The 27,985-nt window shown below is 47.8% G+C and overlaps 1 protein-coding gene across 1 annotated transcript in view; it reads left to right on the plus strand.

Annotated features, from left to right (window-relative positions):
* Positions 1-26,826, plus strand: part of AP1AR (adaptor related protein complex 1 associated regulatory protein) — a 152,938-nt gene extending 126,112 nt beyond the window's left edge. The window contains exon 10 of the mRNA XM_029596193.1: positions 25,430-26,826. Coding sequence (XP_029452053.1) covers positions 25,430-25,689 — 260 coding nt within the window. The 3' untranslated portion in view covers positions 25,690-26,826. The remainder of the gene's footprint in view (positions 1-25,429) is intronic.
* The last annotated feature ends 1,159 nt before the right edge of the window (positions 26,827-27,985 follow it).

Consider the following 27,985-nt stretch of genomic DNA (forward strand, 5'->3'; position numbering starts at 1 on the left):
GAGGGCCTTCGTCAAACGGCTCACCATATTCCCCTCCTCCAAGCAGCACAGCAGTTAATCGATCTGGAGTGGAATGCGCCGGAGGCCTCATTCAAAGGGGGTTGGGCCCTGTCCAGCATGTACCCCCTGGACCCGGCAACTAAGGAGTTGCTGGCGTGCCCCAAGGTAGACGCCATAGTCTGCGCAATTGTGAAGCGCACCACCATTCCAGTGGAGGGAGGGGCGGCCCTCAAGGAGGCACACGACCGGCGCCTGGACACCATCCTGAGACAAGCCTTTGAGGTGGCAGCTATGTCCCTATGAATCGCGACCTGCTGCACCGTGGTGACGCGTTCCTGTCTGTCACAAGCCAGGAACAATACCCCGGGAGAAGAAATGGAATCAGCTCTCTCATTCCTTACTGACGCTGCCTCCGACTTAGTTCGTATGGCAGCCAAGGGAGTGTCATCCTCAGTGGCGGCCAGGAGACAACTCTGGCTACGAAATTGGTCGGCCGACTCCGCCTCCAAGGCACACCTCACAAGAATGCCTTTTAAGGGATCTCTCCTGTTTGGCAGCGACCTTGAGAACTTGGTCAACAAGTGGGGCGCCTCCCCATTACCCCGTCTACCAGAAGACAGGTCAAGGAGGAACCAGCGCCCTCTTCCTAGGCTATCCAGAGGTAGAGGCTCTCAACGCTTCAACCCCTACAGGACCCGCTACCAAGCACCTCGTTCTCAGACCAGGAACCAGTCCTTTCGGACCAGGCATAACAAGAGGGGATCCGGATCGGGTTCGGGTCCCGGCCGCACCCCACAATGAGAATCAGCCGACCCATCTGGGGGACGAAGCCATAGGAGGGTGGCACTAGAAGCGACCTTACGGAGGCTCCTGTCCCTAAAAGCCATAATCCCAGTACCTGCATGGGAGATAAATTCTGGACATTATTCCATTTATTTCATCGTCCCCAAGAAGGGGGGCGCCTTCAGACCTGTCCTGGACCTCAAGTCAATCAACCGGCACTTAAGGGTCCCAAGATTTCGCATGGAAACTCTGCGATCAGTCCGAAGCGCAATACAGCCAGGGGAGTACCTTACATCCCTGGATCTATCAGAGGCCCACCTGCATATCCCAATCCATCGGGATCATCAGCGCTACTTGTGCTTCAAAGTCCTGAACCAACACTTTCAGTTCCGGGCGTTACCATTCGGGTTAGCCACCGCACCCCGAACCTTTACCAAGGTAATAGTAGTGGTGGCGGCGTCCCTCAGGAAGGAAGGAATTCTCGTCCATCCCTACCTAGATGATTGGCTGATCAGGGCAAGGTCACCGGAGGAGAGCCGCCGGGCAACCAACAGAGTCATATCTCTTCTGGAAAGCCTAGGATGGGGTAGTCAACATGAGCAAGAGTTCCCTACAGCCTTCAGTCGCTGGAATTACCTAGGAGTCCGCTTCGACACCCAGGAAGACAAAGTCAGCCTAACCTCCAAGAGAAGATTAAAATTCCGGAATCGTTTGCAGGCTCTGCTGAGCACCTCCAGGCCCACAGCTTGGGATTACCTACAGGTCCTCGGCTTCATGGCATCTACTCTGGAGGTGATACCATGGGCACGGGGTCATATGAGACCATTACAACGTGCCCTCCTATCCCGGTGAAGCCCACGATCACAGAACTACACCATACACCTACCGTTGCCAGCCAGAGTGCGGAATCAGCTACAGTGGTGGTTGCAGCCCGGCACACGAGTCGGGGGTCAAAAATGTCCTCCCCAACCTGGACCCTGCTCACTACAGATGCCAGCCTGAACGAATGGGGAGCACACTGCGAAGAACTAACCGCCCAAGGGCGGTGGAACAAAGAAGAGTCTGGGTGGAACATCAACCGACTAGAAGCACGGGCAGTCAGGCTAGCCTGCCTGCGGTTTGCCCACAGACTTCGAAACAGGGCGATCAGAGTGATGTCGGACAACGCCACCACGGTGGCATACATCAACCAACAGGGCGGAACCAGAAGCCGGCAGGTATCCTTAGAAATAACCCCCCTGATGGCTTGGGCAGAGGCGAATCTCCAGGACATCTCCGCCGTCCACATCGCCGGCAAGGACACCACCACGGCAGACTTTCTCAGCAGAGAAAGCCTAAACCGGGGGAATGGCAGCTGTCGCCCACAGCTTTCCAGATGATTGTGGATCAGTGGGGGACTCTGGGCATGGACCTACTAGCGGACAGGTCCAACGCTCAAGTACCCAGATACTTCAGTCGCAGACGAGATCCTCTCTCCCACAGGATCGACGCTCTAGTACAGCCATGGCCTGAGGGGATTCTGCTATATGCTTTTCCTCCATGGCCCCTGCTGGGTGCCATTATACACAAGATTCAGCGGCACAGAGGCCTAGTTCTTCTAGTGGCCCTGGACTGGCCAAGAAGACCCTGGTATGCAGACATGAGAAGACTGCTGGCAGGGAATCCACTACCCCTGCCTCCACACAGGGACCTGCTGTGACAAGGTCCCATCCTCCACGAGGATCCAGCTCAATTCTCTCTTACGGTCTGGCCATTGAGAGGGCTAGACTGAAGAAGAGGGGATACTCGGGGCCGGTGATAGATACACTCCTCCGAGCACGCAAGTTCTCCACATCACTAACATATATAAGGATCTGGAGAGTATTTGAAGCCTGGTGCGACACTCACAGCACCAATCCACATGCCGCTAAAATCCCTATCATTTTGGATTTCTTGCAAGATGGACTCCAGAAGGGTCTGTCCCTCAATTCCATCAAGGTTCAGGTGGCAGCGCTATCCTGCTACGGTTCCAGGAGAGAAGGCACCAGCATTGCCACACACCCAGATGTTTCACGTTTCCTGAAAGGAGTCAAACACATTCGCCCGCCACTGAAGTGGCCACTGCCTCTGTGGAACCTCAACCTAGTTTTGGAGTTCCTAGCGGGACCTGCCTTCAGACCCCTTCGAGGCCTGTCCCTCCGTTTGTTAACCTTGAAGATGGTGTTCCTGTTGGCCGTATGCTCAGCACGCCGCATCTCAGAGCTACAAGCGTTGTCCTGCCGTGATCCGTTCCTCAGAATCACTCCAGAGGCTATCCATCTTCGCACGGTTCCTTCCTTCTTACCCAAAGTAGTCTCACGCTTCCACCTCAACCAAACCATATCCTTGCCAACCACGGAAGGTTTGAAAAAGTCCGAAGAAGGTCGAATACTGCGCCATCTTGACATCGGCAGGCTGCTGTCCAGATACCTGGAAATGTCAGAAGTGGTACGAAAGACGGACCACCTGTTCGTCCTTCACAGCGGGAAGAAGCAAGGGGAAGCGGCCTCACGGGCAACCATCGCCCGCTGGATCAAAGAAGTTATCAAGGCGGCCTACGTAGATGCGGGAAAACCACCGCCTCTACGGGTCAAGGCTCACTCTACCAGAGCGCAAGCGGCCTCTTGGGCAGAAACTAGGATGCTGTCGCCGGCCGAGATATGTAAAGCGGCAACGTGGTCCTCCCTCCATACCTTCTCCAGATTCTACCATCTGGACGTCCGAGCCAGGGAGGACACAGCATTCGTGAGGGCAGTCCTAAACTGACCTCGGGCAGCCTTCCGCCCAGTCCGGGAGTAGCTTTTGTACATCCCACTTGTTTTGAGTCCATCTGCTACACGCTAGGAAATGTAGAGATTACTTACCTGATAATCTCGTTTTCCTTAGTGTATGCAGATGGACTCAGCATCCCGCCCGGCTGCCGGTATACATGGGGATTCACCGATTCACGGTAAGCCATGATTTCTTATATAGGGCATCCACCCTGCCGGGTGTCGACGCCTTCCGGTTGAGAACACTGGTGGTCTCCAGCTACTATCAATCGGTCAGGGTAATCCTGTTCATTTAATTGATCGGTCAGTCACACATATATCCATAAAGCTTTTGCAAGGAAGATTACTGAGTTGCTGCACTTCCTGTGGGTATGTACCGGTGACGTCAGATCCGTCTCCAACTGCTAGCACGAGCACACTATACCCACTTGTTTTGAGTCCATCTGCATACACTAAGGAAAACGAGATTATCAGGTAAGTAATCTCTACATTTCAGCCTAACCAATTAATTTAGCTAGCTTCACATGTTTACTGAGGGCATGTAATTCTAAAACATAGTTCTAGACACTGATAATAGGAAAATATAAGTACAGCCACTGGTTTCGTGAGATATTGCTTCAAGGGCAATCCCTGGAAAATCATTGGAAAGTAGATGACTAAGAAGGTAGAAACCAGGTTGGATGCCATTGGGAGGGTGTCCCTTCTCACTCTTCCCTCATATAGTTCCCTTCCTTCTATTCCAGCTGATCCTTTTCTCTCCTTTCTCTTCCTTCATAGCCAATCCTCTTATCAGCTGGTATGAGGAGGAAAATGACTTCAAATTGTATTGACTTCTTTGCCACCCAAGGCCAAACTGATGGTTTGAACCATGCAGTTAGAGAGAAATGGAATATCCAGCAAGGGGGAACAGGGAGAGACAGGAAAGGAAGAATAAGAAGTTTAGAGGGAGAGAAGGAGGAAAGGTTGATGGTAGGGGGAGAGGATTGGAGGGGGACATACTGGAGAGAGGTAGGGCAGAAGAGCCTATAGAAGGGAGGGATAAAGACTGTGAGGGGAGAGAGGGTAGAGGAACTTTGTGGGATGGAAAGATAGGTTGTAGTAACCAGGGCAGTCTGTATGGCCTGTATGGCCTGTATGGTCAGCAGCAAGACTCTGATTTGTCATAAAGGAAAGTCTGCCCCTAGGGAGCAAAAGACAGATAAGGAGAGGAACCAAAAGACAGATAAGGAGAGGAACAAAAGACAGATAAGGAGAGGAACTCCACCATGAGTCCAGAAATACACTTTGAAACTAATCCCCTATCTTATCCTAAGTCCGACAGGCTCTGGACATTTTGGCCAAACGTAGTTATCTGTTGCCGCCTTGCAGCTCTTATCACAAGACCAGCCCAGAGACAGTAGGAGATAACTTTTGGATAAACGTGACTCCTGCTGCCACCCACCTCTCAAACTGGTGGGGTCGAGAGTAGATCCAATCCTGCTCATGGTCGAAGAAGAAAAAGGCCTGATGGTGCTGTGAGCAGTTCCCACCCACTCAAAAGCCTATTTAATTTCTTCATTCAACTTTTCCTCTCTCAATCTCTTCCTCATTGAGTTTCATGATATTCACTACTGTATAAAAGCGTAAGTTTTTATGTAGCCCTCAGCTCGGGAGTCCCCACTTGTGTGACTGATTACTGTTCTGCTTGTCCACAAAGAAGAAAAAGTTGTTTAGAATTGGTGGTATCAGTTGAAAGCAGAAGAAATCAGTTACCCAATCCCACCCTCCTTTCCTTAAAATTGAAGATTAGCTTGTATAAAGACTGACCGCTACACAGGAATACCCATGCATGCTCAGAAAACCTCAGGTTTTCTGATCTGAGAGCTTTTCTGACTCAATGCCCTTAGATGATGTCACCCACTTGTGTGGTTGATATGTCCTGTCTACAAAACACTTGCTACAAGGTAAGCAATTTTGCTGCATCAGAAGTTATTTACTAAACTGCTAAAACTTTTGTTCTCTTGACAGCTGCATTAATGTTCAGAATTATCAGAATAAAAAGGACCGGGTGTAGATAATTCTCCAAAGAATAGTATTTTGAATTGAGCCAAGCTGCTGAATCATATGCTGTATAAACATGTGCCATTCAGTAAGTTAGCATGCATTTTGCATCACCAAGAGGCACTCGGAGAGTTCACAAACTCTTTTAATTCTTTTTTCTTTTCTTTTTTTTTTTTTTTTTTTACATCTGTCCACTGGCAGCTGCTTTTCTGAATTTTTCTTCCTTGTGAAATTCTTGTATTTTCTTCCTCTAGTATCTTGCCTTTTCCTTGAAACTTATTTTCATTAAATTGTTATAGATTTTCAGTTTTTAATTTTGGGTTTTGCTTTGGCACAGTGTGGGTTTTTTTATGTTCTTATTTTGTTTAGTCTTGAACCAATGTCCTATTGACCAGTGAGAATCTGTAAGCTTCCTCTATGCAGATGCAAGGAATATCTGTCAATCTGCTACCATATCTATAGGAAAACTGTGATAAGGTTAGAAGCTACTGTAGATCTGCTAAGAATTGAGAGATTGTGCCAGGAGTGTTTTTGTGCTTAACTGGCAGACACGTCCCACTCAGAATACAGCCTGATAGACACAAAAGACTCTAGAGAGAGATTCTCTAATATGCACCCTCTGAACTATCTTAATATCTTTGCATTCATTACTGTTTGCCTGGCTGTTTTGACCATGTTATTTATTGTTATTGTATATGATAAAATGGCTTTACTTCCATAAAAGAAAAACCGAAAAGGTGATGAACAATGTTAAGATTACTTACCTGGTAATCTCCTTTTCCTTAGTGTATGCAGATGGACTCAAATGGGTATAGTGTGCTCGTGCTAGCAGTTGGAGATGGATCTGACGTCAGCACGGGTACATATACCCCCACAGGAAGTGAAGCAATTCAGTAATCTTCCTTGCAAAGCTATTATAGCTATATGTGTACTGACCGATCGATTAATCAACAGGATTAGCCTGACCAATTGATGGTAGCTGGAGACCGCCAGTGTTCTCAACCGGAAGACGTCGACACCCGGCAGGGTGGAAGCCCTGTTATAAGCAAAACATGGCTTACCGTGAGTCAGCAAATCCCCCTGTATACCGGCAGCCGGGCGGGATGCTGAGTCCATCTGCATACACTAAGGAAAAGGGAGATTACCAGGTAAGTAATCTTAACATTTCCTAGTGTGTAACAGATGGACTCAAAACAAATGGGATGTACAAAAGCTACTCCCGGACTGGGCAGGAGGCTGCCCGAGGACCGTGTAGGATTGCCCTCGCAAATGCTGTGTCCTCCCTGGCCTGAACGTCCAGACGGTAGAATCTGGGGAAGGTATGGAGGGAGGACCACGTCGCCACTTTACATATCTCTGCAGGCAACAGCAACTTAGCTTCTGCCCAAGAGGCTGATTGTGCTCTGGTAGAATGAGCCTTGACCTGTAGAGGTGGTGGTTTTCCCGCCTCTATGTAGGCTGCCTTGAATAACCTCTTTAATCTAGCGGGCGATGGTCGGCCGTGAGGCCGCTTCCCCTTGCTTCTTCCCGTTGTGCAGGACGAACAGGTGGTCCGTCTTTCGTACTGCTTCTGACATTTCCAGGTATCTGGACAGCAGTCTGCCGATGTCGAGATGACGTAGTATTCGACCTTCTTCCGATTTCTTCAAACCTTCCGTGGTAGGCAAGGATATGGTTTGGTTGAGGTGAAAGTGGGAGACCACTTTGGGTAAAAAGGAAGGAACTGTACGAAGATGGATAGCCTCTGGAGTGATTCTAAGAAATGGATCACGACAGGATAGTGCTTGTAGCTCTGAGATGCGGCGTGCTGAACACACAGCCAGCAAGAACACCATCTTCAAGGTTAACAAACGGAGAGACAGGCCTCGAAGGGGCCTGAAGGCTGATCCCGCTAGAAATTCCAATACTAGGTTAAGGTTCCACAAGGGCACTGGCCACTTCAGTGGCGGGCGAATGTGTTTGACTCCTTTCAGGAAGCGTGAAAAGTCTGGGTGCTGGGCAATGGATTTGCCGTCACGTCTGGGACCGTAGCAAGACAGCGTTGCTACCTGTACCTTGATGGAGCTGAGGGAGAGACCCTTCTGAAGTCCATCTTGTAGGAAGTCCAAGATGATAGGAATCTGCACGGTATGCGAATTGGTGCTGTGAGAATCGCACCAGGCTTCAAAAATTCTCCAGATCCTGATATATGTTAGTGATATGGAGAACTTGGGTGCTCGGAGGAGGGTATCTATCACCAGCTCCGAGTATCCCCTTTTCTTCAGTCTAGCCCTCTCAATGGCCAGACCGTAAGAGAGAATTGAGCTGGATCCTCGTGGAGAATGGGGCCTTGCCTTAGCAGGTCCCGGTATGGAGGCAGAGGTAGAGGATTCCCTGCCAGTAGTCTTCTCATGTCTGCGTACCAGGGTCTTCTTGGCCAGTCCGGGGCCACTAGAAGAACTAGACCTCTGTGTCGCTGAATCCTGTGAACAATGGCGCCCAACAGGGGCCATGGAGGAAATGCGTATAGCAGGATCCCCTGAGGCCACGGCTGTACCAGGGCATCGATCCCCTGAGCTTGAGGATCCTGCCTGCGGCTGAAATATCTGGGAACTTGAGCGTTGGACCTGTCTGCTAATAGGTCCATGGCTGGCGACCCCCAGTGATCCACAATTAACTGAAAGGCTGTGGGTGACAGCTGCCATTCTCCCGGGTTTAGGCGTTCTCTGCTGAGGAAGTCTGCCGCAGTGTTGTCCTTCCCGGCGATGTGTACGGCGGAGATGTCCTGAAGATTGGCTTCTGCCCAAATCATCAGGGGAGTTATTTCTAGGGACACTTGTTGGCTTCTGGTTCCGCCCTGTCGATTGATGTATGCCACTGTGGTGGCGTTGTCTGACTTCACTCTGACCGCTCTGTTGCGAAGTCTGTGGGCAAATCGCAGGCACGCTAGCCTGACCGCCCGTGCCTCCAGTCGTTTGATATTCCACCTTGACTCTTCTCTGGTCCACCGTCCTTGGGCGGTGAGCTCCTCGCAATGCGCTCCCCATCCGTTCAGGCTGGCATCTGTGGTGAGCAGAATCCAGGTTGGGGAGGACATTCGTAACCCCCGGCTCAAGTGGCCGGGCTGTAACCACCAGCGTAGTTGCTTCCGCACTCTGGCTGGTAGAGGCAGGTGTATGGTGTAGTCCTGTGATCGTGGACTCCATCGAGATAGAAGGGCGCGTTGCAATGGTCTCATATGAGCCCACGCCCATGGCACCACCTCCAGAGTGGATGCCATGAGGCCGAGGACTTGTAGATAATCCCGAGCTGTGGGCCGGCTGGTGCTCAGCAGGACCTGCAGATGATTCCGGAGTTTTGACTGTCTCTTGGAGGTCAGGCTGACCTTGTCGTCTTGGGTGTCGAATTGGACCCCTAGATATTCCAGCAACTGGGATGGCTGTAGGGAACTCTTCTTTATGTTGACTACCCATCCTAGGCTTTCCAGAAGAGCTATAACTCTGTTGGTTGCCCGGTGACTCTCTTCCAGTGACTTTGCCCTGATCAGCCAATCGTCCAGGTAGGGATGGACGAGGATTCCTTCCTTCCTGAGCGCCGCTGCCACTACAACTCTTACCTTGGTAAAGATCCGCGACGCGGTGGCTAACCCGAAGGGTAAGGCCCGGAACTGGAAGTGCTGATTCAGGACTTTGAAGCGTAAATAGCGCTGGTGATCCCGATGGATTGGGATATGCAGGTAGGCTTCTGACAGATCTAGGGAGGTTAGAAACTCCCCTGGCTGCACTGAATTCTTGACAGACCGTAGAGTTTCCATGCGAAAGCTGGGGACCCGTAGGTGGTGATTGACTGACTTGAGGTCCAGGATGGGCCTGAAGGTGCCCTCTTTCTTGGGTACTATGAAATAAATGGAATAATGCCCAGAAGTTACCTCTTCCGCAGGTACTGGGATTATGGCTTTTAGGGCCAGGAGCCTCTGTAAGGTCACTTCTAGTGCCACTGTCTTGAGTGGCGAACAAGGAGATTCCACAAACCTGTTCGGCGGAAGCCGAAAGAAGTCCAGGTAATATCCTTCCCGGATGATGGCGAGGACCCACTGGTCCGAAGTGATCTCGACCCACCTGCGGTAGAAGAGGGTTAGCCTGCCCCCTATGGCTGCTACCATCGGATGGGTCGGCTGATTGTCATTGTGGGTTACGGCCGGGGCCAGAACCCGGACCGGTTCTCTTCTTGGTATGCTTAGCCCGAAAGGGCTGATTCCTGGCCTGAGAACGAGGTGCTTGATAGCGAGACCTGTAGGGGTTGAAGCGTTGCGAGTTTCTACCTCTGGATGATCTGGAAACAGGACGCTGGCTCCTTCTTGACCTGTCTTCTGGTAGACGGGGTAAAGGAGAGGCACCCCATTTAGTAGCCCAATTCTCAAGGTCACTGCCGAACAGTAGGGAACCCTTAAAGGGCATTCTTGTCAGTCGAGTCTTGGAGGACGAGTCGGCCGCCCAATTGCGTAGCCAAAGCTGTCTTCTGGCTGCCACTGAGGAGGACACTCCCTTGGCTGCCGTACGGACGAGGTCGGAGGCTGCGTCTGTGAGAAATGCGAGAGCCGATTCCATGTCTTCTCCCGGGGTGTTGTTTCTTTCCTGTGATAAACAGGAGCGCGTCACCACGGTGCAGCAAGTCGCGATACGGAGAGACATGGCTGCTACCTCAAAGGCTTGTTTCAGAATGGTGTCCATGCGTCTGTCATGCGCATCCTTGAGCGCCGCTCCCCCCTCCACCGGAATGGTGGTGCGTTGCACGATTGCATTAATTATGGCGTCTACCCTGGGGCACACCAGCAATTCCTTGGATGTCGGATCTAGAGGGTACATGCCAGACAAGGCCCAACCCCCTTTGAATGAGGCCTCTGGCGCCTTCCATTCCAGCTCGATTAACTGCTGTGCTGCTTGTAGGAGGGGAAAGTGGTGAGCCGTTTGGCGCAGGCCCTCTAGCAGAGGGTTCTGTACAGGGACCCCTGAGGGGTCCTGGCCCGGAATGGCCAGCTCCGATAAGCATTGTGAGACCAGGCCCGGCAGATCTTCTCTTCGAAAGAAGCGTCTCATCGTCCGATTATGGTTCTATCTCCGAGGGAAGTTCATTCTCCTCGGGAGGGCTCCTCACTTACCTGTGAATAATCCGAATCCCCATGATTGGGGCTGTCGGGTGGTGAGTGGCTGCGCCTAGGTCTCGAGGGTCCCAGGGCTGGATCAACCGGAACGGAAGGACCCATCCGAGGAGCAGACTGCATCTGGACAAAGGCGTGAATCCCCTTAAATAATTCCACCCAGGAAAGCGAAGCCAGATCTGGCCGCAGGGGTACCAGGTCTCTCGGGTTCCCTGGCTGCTCGCCGCGGTCTGCTAAGTCCGGAGTGTTCCCTAAGGAACCGCTGGGTTGGGACCGGTCTTGTCCTGGAACTGCCATGGCTTCCTCACATTGGGCACATAGGGAGTCTGCTTCCTCGCTCTGTGTGGCTCTAAGGTTGCATGCTGAGCAGAGGCTTAGAGCATTCATGCCTGATTCTGGGAGTGCCGACTCTGCGAACGCAGAGGCATTCTTATGCTCCATTTGCCTGAAATGCGGTGTCGTCCTACGATGCGCGCCTAACACGGGCGCTCAACAGCATGCGCCGATAGCGGGTGTCTTAGAAACAGTACGCCTATAGCAGGCGTCTTAGAAACCGTGCGCCTATAGCGGGCGCCTTAGAAACGTGCGCCTATAGCGGGCGTCTTAGAAACAATGCGCCTATCAACCGGGCGTCTTATAAATGTGCGCCTAGAAGCGGGCATCTTATAAACGTGCGCCTATAAACGGGCGTCTTAGCAGATGTGTGCGTATACAAGTAGCGTGCGCTAACAACATACGCCTATCGCGTGCGCTAACAACATGGGTTTAGCAAACAAAAGTGCTTAATCTGAAACAAGTAGGCAGGCAAGAATGGCGACCTCCCAGGCGGGCGGCCTCTTAGGCAGGCCCAGTCAGTCCACACTTCCTCGGAGACCAAGTAAAGATGTACGCCTTACCTTGTCTTCGGCGCTTCCCGGCTGCGACCCGGGCGGTCTCCGGCTGCGGGGGGGAGAGGGGAATACCTTCACCGCCGTGCTTAAGGAAGTGCACCCGTTGCCTCTGGGCCGCGCCCGAACCGCTCGGGGGCCAAGTCCACGCCGGGACCAAGGCTGCCTCTAGGCCGCGCCCGAACTGCTCGGGGGCCAAGCCGCGCCCGAGCCCTTCTCACTCAAGGGCTGGGGTCCCTGCCGCGAACCGGCCACCGGACTGAGGCTCCTACTTCCGAGGGACCACAGAAGTCAGCTCGGGAAACTCAACTGGGTGAGTGACCGCCTGGTATCACCACAGGAGTGCGGGGCTTGTTTTCAGTAGATTTCTTCTATGAATTTAGTCGATAGAATTTGGAAACACGCTCAGCGAGCGTGGGTAGCTCCAAACTGCTTTGGAGACGGAAATTACTGAATTGCTTCACTTCCTGTGGGGGTATATGTACCCGTGCTGACGTCAGATCAGTCTCAAACTGCTAGCACGAGCACACTATACCCATTTGTTTTGAGTCTATCTGCTATACGCTAGGAAATTAGTATTTTATTTGGGAACTTTCATTACTCATTACAAATACCAAAGTAAATTCTAAGTAAGATACAAATTAAAACAATCAATACAGTAAAACAGTAAATATAAATAATACAAAAAATGGATTCCAAGTTAAATGAACCAATAAAACCAAAAGCAAGCAACTGTGGATCCATAAAATCATGTAAAAACCTGCACAAAAGTCTCGACAGCCTTCCTAAAATCCAAATAGATACAAGTTACATGAATATCTAACAGCAACTGATTCTATAAAAAGGGCCATACAAGAAAAGATATACTTCCAGATACAAGAGAGTCTACATAGCCACTACTAAAATAGAAGACTGACAAGAATGGAGTTAGTGAATTGGATTATAGTCTAAAGACTATTCTCTAAGGTAGCTCCATGAAGCAATCTAAAAATTAAATTCAGATCTTAAAATATAAATTATATTTGACTGGAAACAAGTTATTCAAGGATTAGAATCATCTTTACTCTATAGCTAAATCGTCATAATTTGTGACCACATTTTGAACAAGTAGTAAACATCTTAAATATTTTTTTGGAAGGCCGATCAACAAAGATTTACTCTAATCGAGCCTTGATATGATTAATGCATATACAATTTTGATCAAATCTGCTGCAAAAACTTTCCTGCTTAATCATTCTGAGGTAAGAAACAGATTTTACACAGGTATCAAATGTGTGGAATCTAAGTTGATTCAGAGTTAATGAAAAGTCCCAAATTACAAAAGTTTATTTTGAACAATATTGGTAGCATCTGGGAAAGCAAAAGTAGCTACTTAAGAAATCCAGGATTTGCCTACCCCAAGGATTTCATTTTTCAATGAATTAAGCTTCAAAAATTATTTCTTGTCTGTGCCAGACCAGTCTGGATAAATGTGTTGTGTCCCCTTTCTTGCATGAGACAGAGAAAAAAAAAACTAAAACTGACTTTGCTCCCACGATATGAGTCTGGTGCCTTCATCTCTTCAGTATTTGTCTCTAGCAGATGATGCAGGCATGTAGACTGATGTCGCAGCTAGGTGTAGGCTGCTCCCAGGAAGGCTTTAGACCTAGGATCCCAGTGGAGTGTAGGGGAGAGTCTTGGGGGTGCTGCAGGAGAGATGGCATTAGTGAAACTGATTCTCCTTTCCCCCTGAGAACCAACTTGGTTGGGGTCTGAGTTCCACTCTGATGCGTCAAGCACTGGCTGGTCTTGGGCGACTTTATTCTCTTGATGGGTCCAGTAGTAGAAGCTACTCAAAGCACATACTCTTTCTATTCTTCAAGAGCACCAGGGAGGCAGTAAAGCTTATATTTAAAAAAAAAAAAAAGCTTGCCACACTGCCTTCCAGTTTTATATGGTGCTGTCAGACTCGGTTAGAGGTTCTGAGGTGATTACCCTCCTTTCTCCCTCCCTCTTCTTACTTTCAGGATGTCTGTGAAAAAAGGGAGGTGAGTTGTTGCAGGTAAGTCACAGTGGCTCAGCATGTCAGCTGGTGCTTTCTGCCTGGCGTGGAGAATAGGCAGGTACCAGGTGGGCAGATGTGATCTTCAGAGGTTCAGCAACCTGCCAAAAGCCAAACTGGATGGATCAAGCCCTAGCCTCTATGGTAGAAGGCAACACTGTAGTGCATGTGGAATAAGGCCTGGTCGGCATTCCCATTTTGGTGAAGTCAAAAGCTTTATTACTGCTTCATGCGAAAAATAATTTGCAGAAATGCTAATTATCCCAAAAATAGCTGGAAAAACTTGAATCAATACTGATAGAGAAAATTCCACTAAATAATAAAGGCTCTTTGTATGTAAAGAGTGACCATCCTACAGCGCCCTTGCAACTGGAAGCTTATGCTGAGAGAGCTTTTATGGGCGCTCAGGCTTTATAATCATAGGTCACTTCTTGTGTGCTCATAAAAAAAATCTATGAGAATAATATATTCTCCCTTCTTCTCTTTAGTTATGGGGGCTATATAAAGATGCACTTATCTTGCAACGAGATGTCCAAAGAATGCAGCTGTACTGAAATCTTCTGCATTTGTCCTTTGAGATCACGGATCAATACATACAACACTGATCTTACATACAATAAGAGCCTTTATTTAGTGGAATTTTCTCTGAGTATTGATTCAAGTTTTTCCAGCTATTTTTGGGATAATTAGAATTTCTGCAAATTATTTTTCGCATGAAGCAGTAATAAAGCTTTTGACTTCACCTACACAAAGGCACTATTGATCCGTGATCTCAAAGGACAAGTGCAGAAGATTTCAGTACAGCTGCATTCTTTGGACCGCCGTTACACCTCCGGCCCCGCCCAGGGACCGCCTCCATGCCCCCGGACACGCCCCAGCCAGCCCCTTATTCGAAGCCCCGGGACTTGCGCGCGCCGCTGAGCCTAGGCAAGATAGGCTTGGCGTGGGCAAGGGGAGGCAGGGGTAGGTTTTCAGGGGTTGCGTGCGTATCTTACGCACGCAACCCTTTGAAAATCTACCCCAATATTTTCTAGTGATGTGCAAAGCCCGAACCTTTTGGTTTGGGCTTCGTGTTTGGCCTGCCGCGAGAAACAGTGTATTTCCCGCAGTTTGGGGCTTTGAAATTCTGGGGGGACCCAAATTTCGGGTTAGTGCGTGCTAACATTTTAACGGGAGTTAGTGCGCACTAATGGGGAGTTAGCTCACACTAACTCCTGTTAGTGCCCACTAACCAGAAAACTAATTTTTTCTGAAATTTTGGGAAAAATTGGTTCAGGGTTCGTTGTCCCTGAAACAGGACAAGTTAGGCAATTTCATTGAAATTGCCTAATTCGTCCTGAACTAATGCACATCACTAATATTTTCCAATTCTAGTAACTGTATAATCAGTACTTTTCACACTACATTGCCATGGTCTAATAAAGGCGGACATAACCTTCCGTAACACAACTCAGAAAAGTATAGACAATCATAATTTTATCTTCAGGAAAAGGATACGGAGGTACTTGTAGAATCAGTATAAAATAAGCTCCTTGACCCTAAATTAAGCCAATGCCTCATCAGCATTTGGTTCCTGGGATCAGATTGTCAGTGACATTGCTTGAAAACCTCAGTCCTATCTAGACAAAAACTATTAAAGAAAAGTATACCTCTAAACACAAGAAGCCATGGTTCAATGATGATTTAAGACGCACTAAACAGAACCTTAGAAAATTAGAGAAACAATGCAGAAATGCCAGTCATCTGAATCCGTAGGAAAATATAAAACTCTCCTAACAAAGTATCACACACTTACCAATACAGCAAAAAAAGATTACTATGCTAAACAGATTCATGGGGTTATATTTAATTCTAAATTTCCTGGCGTGTAGCCAGATGGACTCAGAACGAATGGGATAGTATCCGCGTGCTAGCAGTTGGAGACTGATCTGACGTCAGCAGGGGGTATATATATCCCCACAGGAAGCGTAGCAACTTAGTAATTTCCGTCTCCAAAGCAGTTTGGAGTGCCTGCACGCTAGTTGAGTGTGCTTTCCAAGACTACTTTAATTTTTCTCTTTTCTTATAATTCCAGATTCTACTTTTTTCCTTTTTGCAAAAAAAGAAAGATCGAGCCCCGCGCTCCTGCGGTGATACCCGAAGGTCACTCCCCCAGTTGAGCTTCCCGGGGTGATTTCCGTGGTCCCCCGGAGGTGGAAGTCCTCAGTCCGGCCGAATCGCAGCAGGGACACAGCCCCCGGGCGAGGTTCGGGTGAGGCTTCGAGGCGCCTCGGTCCCGTCGTGGACGAGGCAGCGGGTGCATATCCTCAAACGCGGCGGTGAAGGTACTTGCCCTCTCCCCCCGCAGCCAGAGACCGCCCAGGTTCCAGCCGGGAAGCGCCGAAGATCAGGTAAGGCGTACATCTCTTCTTTCTGGTCTCCGAGGAACAGAGGATCGGTGGCGTGGCACGCCGTGGAGGACGCCATTTTGGGGCCTTGTTCAGGTATTGAGCGCCAGTAATAGGCGCGGCTCTATTCCTCCTTGTGCGTTTATTGCCTTATTTCTGTGAGCATATGCTACTGAGCGTGTATTACTAACCGCTTGTTATTGAATGCATATTGGCTGCCACTGAGCGGGTATTGCTGACCGCCAATTGCTGAGAGCATATTGAATGCTATTGAGCGTGTATTGCTGACCGCCTATTGCTGAGAGCATATTGAATGCCATTGAGCATATATTGCTAACCGCCTATTGCTGAGAGCATATTGAATGCTATTGAGCGTATATTGCTAACCGCTTATTGCTGAAAGCCTATTGAATGCCATTGCGCATATATTGCTAACCGCATGTTGCTGAAAGCCTATTGAATGCCTTTGAGCGTATATTGCTAACTGCTTATTGCTGAAAGCCTATTTACAGTCATAGTGCATGTGTTGCTAATTGCATATTGCTGAGGGCATATTGCATACAATTGGGCTGTTTTCTTGGCCGCCTATTGCTAAGACTATATTGCGCATATCGCTGCTGCATATTATTATTATTGTGCGCCTGTTGTATTAAGCGCCTATTGCTGCCGCATATTATTATTATTGTGTGCCTGTTGTATTAAGCGCCTATTGCTGCCGCATATTATTATTATTGGGCGCCTGTTGTATTAAGCGCCTATTGCTGCCGCATATTATTATTATTGCGCGCCTGTTGTATTAAGCATTCAGCGCATATTTTTCAATGGATCAAAACGCAGCAGCGTCTTCAGCGGCGGTGCCGCCTGCCTCAGGCATTAAAGCCCTTGGCCTCTGCTCTGCATGCCAGCTTAGAGCCACGCGCAGTGAAGAGCCAGACTCCCTATGTGCCCAATGCGAGGAGGCCGTGGGACCCTCGGGCCAGGACCGGTCTCAGCCGTGATTTGTTGACAGTTCCCCAGGGGCTACCCCGGATTTAGGGGGCAGTCTCAACCAATCGGGAATCCCGGGGGATCTTGTACCCCAGCGATTAGAGGCTGCTTCAATTTCCTGGGTGGATCTCTTTAAGGGGATTCATGCCTTCGTCCAGATGCAAACGGCTTCCCGTCCAGGCCCTGCGGTTCCTGCGGTGGCTGCGGCTGCTGCTGCTGCGGTGGCAGCTCCTGCGGATCCTGTTCCTGGACCCTCACATCCTTATCGTGAGCGGGACCTCCCGCCGCTGGACAGTCCGGATCAATCGGACCAGGAGGTCTCACCAGACGAGTCCGAACTCCCGGACGAGGGGGACCTTCCCCCAAGGATTGAGCCATATAGAACCATGAGGCGGTTCTTCCCTAAAGAGGATCTCTCCGACCTAGTGTCTGGCGGAATTGGATATTACAGGTCCCAGCGCTTCGGTACCCTCTGCACAGAACCCCCTGTTGGAAGGTCTTTGTCCTACAGCCCGCCACTTTCCATTCTTACAAGCGGCACAACAACTGATAGATTTAGAATGGGCGGCACCAGCGGCTTCCTTCAAAGGGGGCCGAGCTCTGACTAGCATGTATCCTCTGGCACCGGCTATCCAGGACCTGCTGGCGTGCCCTCAGGTGGACGCCTTGATTAGCGCTGTGGTCAAGCGCACTACCATTCCAGTTGAAGGGGGGACGGCCCTCAGGGAGCCTCATGACCGACTGGACGCCATTCTGAAGCAGACCTTTGAGGTGGCAGATCTATCTTTGCGGATCGCGACCTGCTGCACAGTGGTGACGCGTGCCTGTTTGTCACAGGTTAGAAACAACGCTCCAGCGGCAGACATGGAGTCCGCTCTTTCGTTCCTCGTGGATGTTGCATCTGACCTGGTTCGGACAACAGCTAAGGGGATCTCATCCTCCGTAGCTGCCAGAAGGCAGCTCTGGATCCGGAGATGGTCAGCCGATGCGCCTTCCAAGACACGCCTCACCAGATTGCCCTTTAAGGGCTCCTTCCTATTTGGCAGCGACCTTGATAAACTGGCCAGTACATGGGGTGCCTCTCCAGTGCCCAGACTGCCGGAAGATCGGTTCAGAAGGGGCCAGCGCGCCTTTCCAAGGCCCTCCAGGGGGCAGGAGTTCCCAGCGCTTTGTTCCTTACAGGGGTCGCTACCAGGCACCATGTCCTCAGGCCAGGAATCAGTCCTTTCGGACCAAGCAGCACAAGAGGGGGGCTGGTCCGGGCTCGGGTCCCGGCCGTGCCTCACAATGAGAATTTGCCGATTCATCTGGGGGACGGAGCCATAGGGGGCAGGTTGACCCTCTTCTACCCCAGATGGGTCGAGATCACGTCGGACCAGTGGGTCCTCGCCGTTATCCGGGAGGGATATTATCTGGACTTTCATCATCTCCCTCCGGACAAGTTTGTGGAATCTTCATGTCCCATACACAAGAAGGCAGCATTGGAAGCTACCTTGGCGAGGCTCCTGTCCTTGAAAGCCAACATCCCAGTACCTGCCTGGGAAGTGAATTCTGGACACTATTCCATTTATTTCATGGTACCCAAGAAAGGGGGTACTTTTCGGCCTGTCCTGGACCTCAAGTCAGTCAATCGATACTTACAGGTACCGAGGTTTCGCATGGAAACTCTGCGCTCCGTCAAGGCCGCAGTACAGCCCGGAGAATTCCTCACGGCATTAGACCTGTCAGAGGCATACCTGCATATCCCGATCCATCCGGATCATCAGCGTTACCTACGCTTCAAGGTTCTAGGATGCCACTTCCAGTTTCGGGCTCTGCCCTTCGGGTTGGCCACGTCACCACAGACATTCACCAAGGTGGTCGTAGTGGTAGCAGCGGCACTCAGGAGGGAAGGAATTCTGGTCCATCCATATCTAGACGACTGGCTGATCAGGGCGAAATCTCGAGAGGAGAGCCTTCGGACGACCGACAGAGTAATCGCCCTTCTGGAAAGCTTGGGCTGGGTAATCAATCTCAGCAAGAGCTGCCTACAGCCCTCCCAGTCCCTGGAATACCTGGGAGTACAGTTCGACACCCGGGCAGACACAGTCAGTCTCACTACCAAGAGAAAGTTGAAACTTCAGCAGCGTATCCAGTATTTGATGGGAGCCAGTCGGCCCATAGCCTGGGATTATCTGCAGGTTCTTGGTCTCATGGCATCCACCCTGGAAGTGGTGCCTTGGGCGAGGGCCCATATGAGACCTCTACAACACTCCCTGCTCTCTCGTTGGAGCCCCCGTCTACGGAACTATTCCACGCACCTTCCTCTGCCAGCCAGAATGCGGACCCAGTTGCGGTGGTGGTTGCGGTCCAACCACATGAGCAGGGGGTCGAAGATGTCCTCACCCACGTGGACCTTGCTCACCACAGATGCCAGCCTGAGCGGCTGGGGAGCACACTGCGAAGAACTCACCGCACAAGGGCGGTGGAACAGAGAAGAGTCAGCGTGGAACATCAACCGTCTAGAGGCCCGGGCAGTCCGATTGGCATGCCTTTGATGTGCTCACAGACTGAAGAACAGAGCAGTCAGAGTGATGTCCGACAACGCCACCACGGTGGCATACATCAACCGACAGGGCGGAACCAGAAGCAGACAGGTATCTCTGGAGATCGCCCCACTGATGACTTGGGCAGAGGCGAATCTTCAGGACATCTCCACCGTCCACACTGCCGGGAAGGACAATACTACAGCAGACTTCCTCAGCAGAGAAAGCCTAAATCCGGGAGAGTGGCAGCTGTCACCCACAGCCTTCCAGATGATTGTGGATCACTGGGGGATTCCAGACATGGATTTACTGGCAGACAAGTCCAATGCTCAAGTACCCAGGTACTTCAGCCGCAAGCGCGACCCGTTCTCACACGGAATCGATGCCCTGGTCCAGCCGTGGCCTCCAGGGACTCTGCTATATGCTTTTCCTCCGTGGCCGATGCTGGGCGCCATCATCCACAAGATTCAGACACACCGGGGCCTAGTTCTTCTAGTGGCACCAGACTGGCCAAGAAGACCCTGGTACGCAGACATGAGAAGACTACTGGCAGGGGAGCCTCTTCCCCTGCCTCCTCTCCGGGACCTTCTACGTCAGGGTCACATCCTCCACAGGGATCCAGCTCAATTCTCTCTTACGGTCTGGCCATTGAGAGGGCTAGACTGAAGAAAAGAGGTTACTCGGAGCCCATGATTGATAAACTTCTCCGAGCTCGCAAGTTTTCCACATCCCTCACCTACGTTCGCATCTGGAGAGTATTTGAAGCATGGTGCGACACTCACGGCACCAATCCACATGCGACCACAATCCCTATTGTGTTGGATTTCCTGCAGGATGGACTTCAGAAGGGTCTCTCCCTCAGCTCCATCAAAGTTCAGGTGGCTGCGCTGTCTTGCTATGGTCCCAGGAGGGATGGCAAGACCATCGCCAAGCACCCAGATGTTTCTCGTTTCCTGCAAGGAGTCAAGCATATTCGTCCGCCACTAAAGTGGCCTGTGCCCTTATGGAACCTCAATCTTGTTTAGGATTTCCTCGCGGGATCCACCTTCAGACCCCTCCGGGGACTGTCTCTCCGTTCTCTAACCTTGAAGATGGTGTTCCTATTGGCAGTCTGTTCGGCACGCTGCATCTCAGAGCTGCAAGCACTGTCCTGCCATGATCCCTTTCTCAGAATCACTCCTGAGGCTATCCATCTTCGTACGGTTCCCTCCTTTCTACCTAAAGTGGTTTCACTGTTTCATCTTAACCAAACCATATCCTTGCCTACCACGGCGGGTTTGAAGAAATCTGAAGAAGGCCGTTTATTACGCCATCTCGACATTGGCAGATTGCTGCCCAGATATCTGGAAGTGACACACGAACTACGAAAGACTGACCATCTGTTCGTCCTGCACAGTGGGAGGAAGCAAGGTGAAGCGGCCTCGCGGCCCACCATCGCCCGCTGGATTAAAGAAGTTATCAGAGCAGCTTACGTGGAGGCCGGGAAGGCTCCACCTCTACAAGTCAAGGCTCATTCTACCAGAGCACAAGCGGCATCTTGGGCTGAATCCAGGATGCTGTCGCCTGCAGAAATCTGTAAAGCTGCGACGTGGTCCTCCCTCCATACCTTCTCCAGATTCTACCGTCTGGATGTCCAGGCCAGGGAGGACTCAGCATTTGAAAGGGCGCTATTACATGGTCCTCAGGCAGCCTCCCGCCCAGGCTGGGAGTAAAGCTTTTGTACATCCCATTCATTCTGAGTCCATCTGGCTACACGCCAGGAAATGTTGAGATTACTACCTGATAATCTCCTTTTCCTTAGTGTAGACAGATGGACTCAGCATCCCGCCCAGCTGCCTGTGTACATGGGTTTCACCGATGCAAGGTAAGCCATGTCATCTATTTTTATAAGAGCGTACACTCTACCAGGTGTCAACGCCTTCCGGTTGGGAATGCTGGCGGTCTCCAGCTACTATCAATCGGTCAGGGGAATCCTGTTTCACTTTTCACTGAGCGTCAGTACACATTTCCATCACAGCTTTTGCAAGGAAGATTACTAAATTGCTACGCTTCCTGTGGGGATATATATACCCCGTGCTGACGTCTGATCTGCCTCCAACTGCTAGCACGCGGATACTATCCCATTCGTTCTGAGTCCATCTGTCTACACTAAGGAAAAGGAGATTATCAGGTAGTAATCTCAACATTGCTGTTTGATATTAAACAATTAAGGACCCATCATCTTCCATCTTGAGAAACTATAATTTCTCAAAGGCCACTTGCAATGAATATGCCACATCCTTCTTAGACAAAATCTATAAGCTGAAAACTCATTTCCCTATCTGTTCTCCCAAAAAAGCACCTGAAGATTCACATGGCCTGGTTAAGTGGACCGCGTTTGAAAGTGTAACTGATCTTGAAATTAGTCAAATCATTGCCAAAATCAAATCCTGCTATTCACCCACGTGACCCAATTCCATCCTCCTCCTTCAAACAAGTACATGGTGATATCACTCAGACAATCACTACAGTAATTAACCATGCTCTCTCAGAAGGAATTATACCACAGGGGTTAAAACAAGCTGTAATAAAGCCGATCCTAAAAAGTAAAACTGGTAGAATTGATAATTGGGACAACTATCGTTCAATATCCAATTTGCCTTTTCTCTCAAAAGTACTCAAAAAAGCAGTATTATCCCAACTTGTAAATCATCTAGAAGACTAAGGTATTCTCTTCCCAAATCAATTTGGTTTTGGAAACATTGTTCAATGGAGACATTACTTCTCTTATCAATGGACTCTATTTTACAAGGGTTTGAAGCTGATGAATCTTATTTCCTTGTGCTAATTGACTTAACAGCTGCCTTTGACACTGTGGACCATACTCTGTTGTGTCATCAGCTGAGAAACATTGGGATCGTTGGTAGTGTTCTCTCAGATGGTTCGACTCTTTCCTGTCTAATAGGTCATGCCAAGTCACATTGTCAATCATATATTTGATACCTTCCTTAATAATACAGGTGTCCCTCAAGGCTCAGACCTCTCAGCAACACTATTCAATATTTATATGCTCCCACTGTGTAAATTACTGACTGATTTAGGAATTACTTTCTTCTCATATGCTGACGACATAGTTTTACAACCCATTCTCCAAATCATTTTGAAAATACAGTATTGACACTTTCAACCTATATGAAAGCAATACAGCAAGAACTTTTGCAACTTAAACTAACATTAAATCCTAAAAAGACTGAAATCATTTGGTTAAGTAGAAACTCATTGACAGTTAAACCACTGGCTCAGGTCCTGGATAATTTTCAAATTACCCTCTCAAATCAAGTACGGGATTTGGGTATCCAGCTAGATGAGAACCTTACTATGAAAAAGCCAATCAATAAATTAATGAACACAGACTACGCCAAGTTACGAATATTACATCTGTTGAAACCTCCATTAACTTTTGAGGACTTATTGCAAACTCTAATTTTCTCAGATCTAGACTACTGTAACTCCTTATTACTCAATCTCTTAAAATCATTACAATTATTACAAAATGCCACAGCAAGACTTCTGTTAGGATCTAGGAAATTTGATCACATTACACCCTCGCTGATTGCTCTGCATGGGCTACCAGTACAATCCTGAATATACTATAAAGTATGAACAATAATATTCAAAATCATTCATTCCAATAACACTGGTATGATTGGCATGACATTACAACCATACACACCTCAACGAACACTGAGATCTCAAAATAAAGGACTATTGACTGTTCCTACAATACGGAGTACACATTTGACACATAAGAGATCATGTGTTTTCCATAGCGAGTCCAAAGCTTTAGAACTCTGTACCTGAGATATTACGCTTTGATACCAGATAGAGATATAAATGTGAGCTGAAAACATGACTATTCAAAAATGCATATAACCTAACTTTAAAACATCAGAATGTAGAGAGCTACAATAACAAGAAGGACAAGAGATACTAATTGAAGCATGAAGAATAAATTACATGAGAGTGTAAGAATCTCAACACAATATACTGATTAATATGTGAAATCTGTTATTTGATGTCCTAGTTCTTAGTTTATATGTTTTGGAACAGTTTATTTGATAGAATTTAATGCCTATTTATGAATACTACCGCTGTAACCCACCATTATTTGCTGATTTATAGCTATGAATGTTACTTTGTAAACTGTTGTAATCTTTACATGGAACAACGGTATATAAAATGCTAAATAAAAGGATTGTGTGTGTGTGTGTAAATGAACATGTGTATATGAGAGCAACAGGAGAAAGTTTGTGTTTCCTCCTCTCTACTAATCCAGGACCATCTCAGGGTGACTAAAAATCAAAAGTTCCTAGGTATGGCGAGGAGGACTTTTTTATCCTTAGTTTTATTGTATTGAAATATTTTATTGATTTTTTTTTTTTGAAATGTTTAAAGTTTATTTTTTTATCATTTTTTTATTAGATGCTCTTTGTGACCTGTTTTGAAATACTGTTTTTAAGTAGTATGGTTTACTGTTATGATTGGTTTATGTTTCTTGATTTTGTTTTATAAGGATTTTGCATTATTGCACTGCATGTGAATCTGGATGGGAAGTCTGGAAGGGGGGAGAGGAGGCTAGGGAACAAGACTGGGCGGGGGGAGAGGGCGCAAGACTGCAGGAGGTTAGTAAAGTGAGATTGCTATTGCTTCTGTTTGTCTGAGATGGGAAATAGGAAGAATTTGATTTTCTCTATCATTTTTGTGAAATGTGCATCTGTATTTTATTTTACAGTACAGGGAAAATGCAATTTTTATTTATTTCTCCGGTGTTATACTGCAGGCAGGGATTTACTGTTCAGCTTTTTTCTTTCTCTTTCTAATGTGTGGTCAGTTACTCTGTTTTTGACTGGTTTAGGCAGTATGCTGTAATGAAGCTGCAATGATGTGTGCAAGTTTGGAAAAAAGGACAAATTTGGAATGGTTTTTCCTTTTTTGTTTTTTCTGATGGTCAGAATTGGAAAAATTGGAAAGTTTATAAGAATTTAGGAATTTTACATCAGTCCTTAACTCTCCATCTCATTCTTAATCAGAGGCTTTTATTTGCTTGCAGTACTGCAGAAGGAAGGGACAAAGGAAATGCTGTTGGCCTGTCTACAGGCAGAGTAGCTTTTGCCCCATAGCTAACAGTTTGTCAGTTCATTTCTTTTCTGGGGTTTGTATTAGTGTGATTTTCTGTGGCTGCAAGTATTTCTACAAAGAGGATAGGGGAGGGGTGCAGGGGAGGCAACACAAATGCATTGGGTCCCAGGTGGCGGAGACCATTGGTTTGCCTCTGCACAATCGGAAATACCTACATTTGATTTCTTCAGAATGAGTCTGACCACAGTGGATTTCAAAATATGCAAATAATGCATCACTCTTGGTAAGCTAATTACAGCAGTGAAATAGGCAGCTAATACTTCTAAAGACTTAATAAGCCAGGCAGGGCAGGGATCAAAACTGTTTCCAGGGGTTTGCATCTCATTCAGCAATATTTGTACTTTAACACAAATTGGTCTAAAGTCAGATAGAACCTGAAGAGACTGTCTCCTCCTTCAATAACTACCTCGTATCTAATGGTGAACACATCAGTTACACCATCCTATTCACCAATAGATTGAATGTATTTTGTATATATGTTTATTATCGTGGTTTTACAAGAAATTGGGAAAAAATGAAATAAAAATAAAATTGTAGTTGAAAGATATGTTAAATAGTTTCAGTAAATTTATATTTACTTTGGGTGATATTTATCCTAAATTAAGTCATAAATTATATATTCACTGTATTTTAACCAATAATATGTACACATGTGTATCTTCTCCTATATCACAGGAATGAACAGAATGATCCCAATGAGAGAACGCTCTAAAACAGAAGAGGACATACTGCGAGCTGCTCTAAAATATAGCAACAAGAAAACTGGGAGTCACCCAACATCTGCCTCAGATGATTCAAATGGGCTGGAATGGGAGAATGACTTTGTTAGTGCTGAAATGGATGACAATGGCAATTCAGAATATGCAGGATTTGTGAATCCTGTTTTAGAACTGTGTGATGCAAAGAAATCTGATACAGATCAGCAAGATAGATAGATCCAGTTTTGGGGACTTTGAGTGATGACCAAACATTTAAAGTCAATCAGAATGTATAGATGTTTAGAATGAGCCTTTTTTAAAGAAGGCATAAGAAAACCTTAAACCATGCTGTAAATATTCTTTAGCAACAAATGGGAATGATACAGTATATCTGAATTAATTCAGAATTAAGTGCAATTTCATCTTTTATCTTCTGCTAATTTTATACAAAAATTTTGGGTAGCTCTATCAAGTATATTTCTGGTTTAGCTGAGTTTGTTAAATTACCTGTGTTAATTAAAAATGTGACATTGTGTTTAGTTTTATCCTCTTATTTTTCAAATAGCACTCATGATTGTTTACATTCTAGTTCACACTGAAGCATTTTTCTTGAAGCATTTTTTCTTGAGCAACCATCTTGATTAAAGAATCTTTAAAAATTTGAATCCTAGGAGCTACACGGCATTTTTACTTTTTTAGTTTTATTTAATCAAGATTTGATTACACACCTTTCAGAAAGCCTTCAAGGCAAGAAACAATGCTTTAAAAAATGCACAAAATCCACCTATCCAATAAAAACAATAGGCACTAATTGATTTGTTTTATTGGATGATGTGGAAAGGAGGTTTCTCAGGTTTATGGCACCTGTATATCTACTATGTTTGTCTAGTTTGATCTAGGCCAGTGGTTTGCAACCTAGTACTCAAGGCTCACCCAGCCAGTCTGATTTTGAAGAAAACCACAATGAATATGCATGAGTTATCAACCAAGTTATCAAATTTTTATCTGAAAAGTAAATCTTATAAGCCAAAAATATTGAATGTTTTGCAGTTTAGGTAAAGGTGAGGCTGATATGCAAACAAATTGCTTTGATTATATTTAATTGTTTGAAAAGTAAAATTCATAAATTTCAGACATTTCTTGTCCTATAAGATATTTCAAACAGCACTAGTTATATGTAAATTCAATGTTCTTATTTTGTGTGCATTTTTTAGAAGGAAGAGCAATATGTATATGTGTGGGTAAACACACATACATATTATTCTTCTTTCTAGTTATTGTATATTGGTCGAGATGACTATATTCAGCTTTTCCATGTATCAGAATTGGATCATGATTAACAGTGAAGGAATTAAACACATAGATCTTTGAGAAGATTTGGATATTTTATTTGTTAAAAGGGAATTTTATTATTGCCACTTACAGCATGAGTTACATTTCTTCTATTTCCCATTTCTTCTAAACTCTCTTGCCATGCATGTGTTGAATATTGATAAAATGTGTTCCAGGCAGAAGAGGCCAAATGAAGAAAATATCCTACATTTTTTACTTCTTTCTTAGAACTGGCGATCTAAGGTTTTTATCTACCTTATAAATGGGCTCTGACCGACGGCCCGCAAATGCGCAGTAGAGAGCAGCTCTACCGCGCATGTGCGGGCCAGCACGTTGGTCAGAGCCGTGCGTGCCCGAAACAAAAAACATGGCGGTGGGGCCGCAGGAGCGGCGGCGGCCGCGAAGCAGGAGCGGGAGGAGGAGCAGAGGCGAGTGACACCCCCCTCCGAGATCTGCCGGCAGGAGAAGCAGCGCCGCCGCGCGCGAGTGACACCCCTCCCCCGAGATCTGCCGGCAGGAGTGGCAGGAGAAGCAGCGCCGCGCGCGAGTGACACCCCCCCCCCCCCCCGAGATCTGCCGGCAGGAGAAGCAGCGCCGCGCGCGATCGCGGGAGTGACACCCCCCCCCCCCCCCCCCCCCCGAGATCTGCCGGCAGGAGCGGGAGGAGAAGGTGGTGAGAGGGAAGGTGAGAGAGAGAGAGGGAGGTGAGAGAGAGAGAGGGAGGGAAGGTGAGAGAGAGGGAAGGTGAGAGAGGGGGAGGGAGGTGTGAGAGAGGGGAAGGGAGGTGAGGGAGGGAGGGGGGGGGGGGTGAGAGAGTGAAGGAGGAGGAGGGGGTGAGAGAGTGAAGGAGGAGGGAGAATGAGGGGGAGGGAGTGGGAAGGAAACGGACCGAGCCCGTTGTTACGGGCTTAACGGCTAGTTTATTTATATTTAACCCTAATACTGGGGTGCAACATCTACTGTTTTGTGTGTGCAACAAAATTATTTTTTTCCAACATAAAACTTTCTAAGAAGGATCATATGTCAGTGTTGGCAGGTTAGTGGTGGCTAGATACCACCCCACAGGGTCCCAGGATGTAGGCAGCCATATGTTCTGGCAGCAGCCTCAGTACTTTGGTAGCTATTTAGATTATTATAAAATCTTGGTGGTAAGATGGGATGGGAAATTGACTTGCTGGGTGTCGGAGTAACTGTGGAAATT

Source organism: Rhinatrema bivittatum, chromosome 1 (assembly GCF_901001135.1).
Source record: "Rhinatrema bivittatum chromosome 1, aRhiBiv1.1, whole genome shotgun sequence".
Taxonomy (NCBI): domain Eukaryota; kingdom Metazoa; phylum Chordata; class Amphibia; order Gymnophiona; family Rhinatrematidae; genus Rhinatrema; species Rhinatrema bivittatum.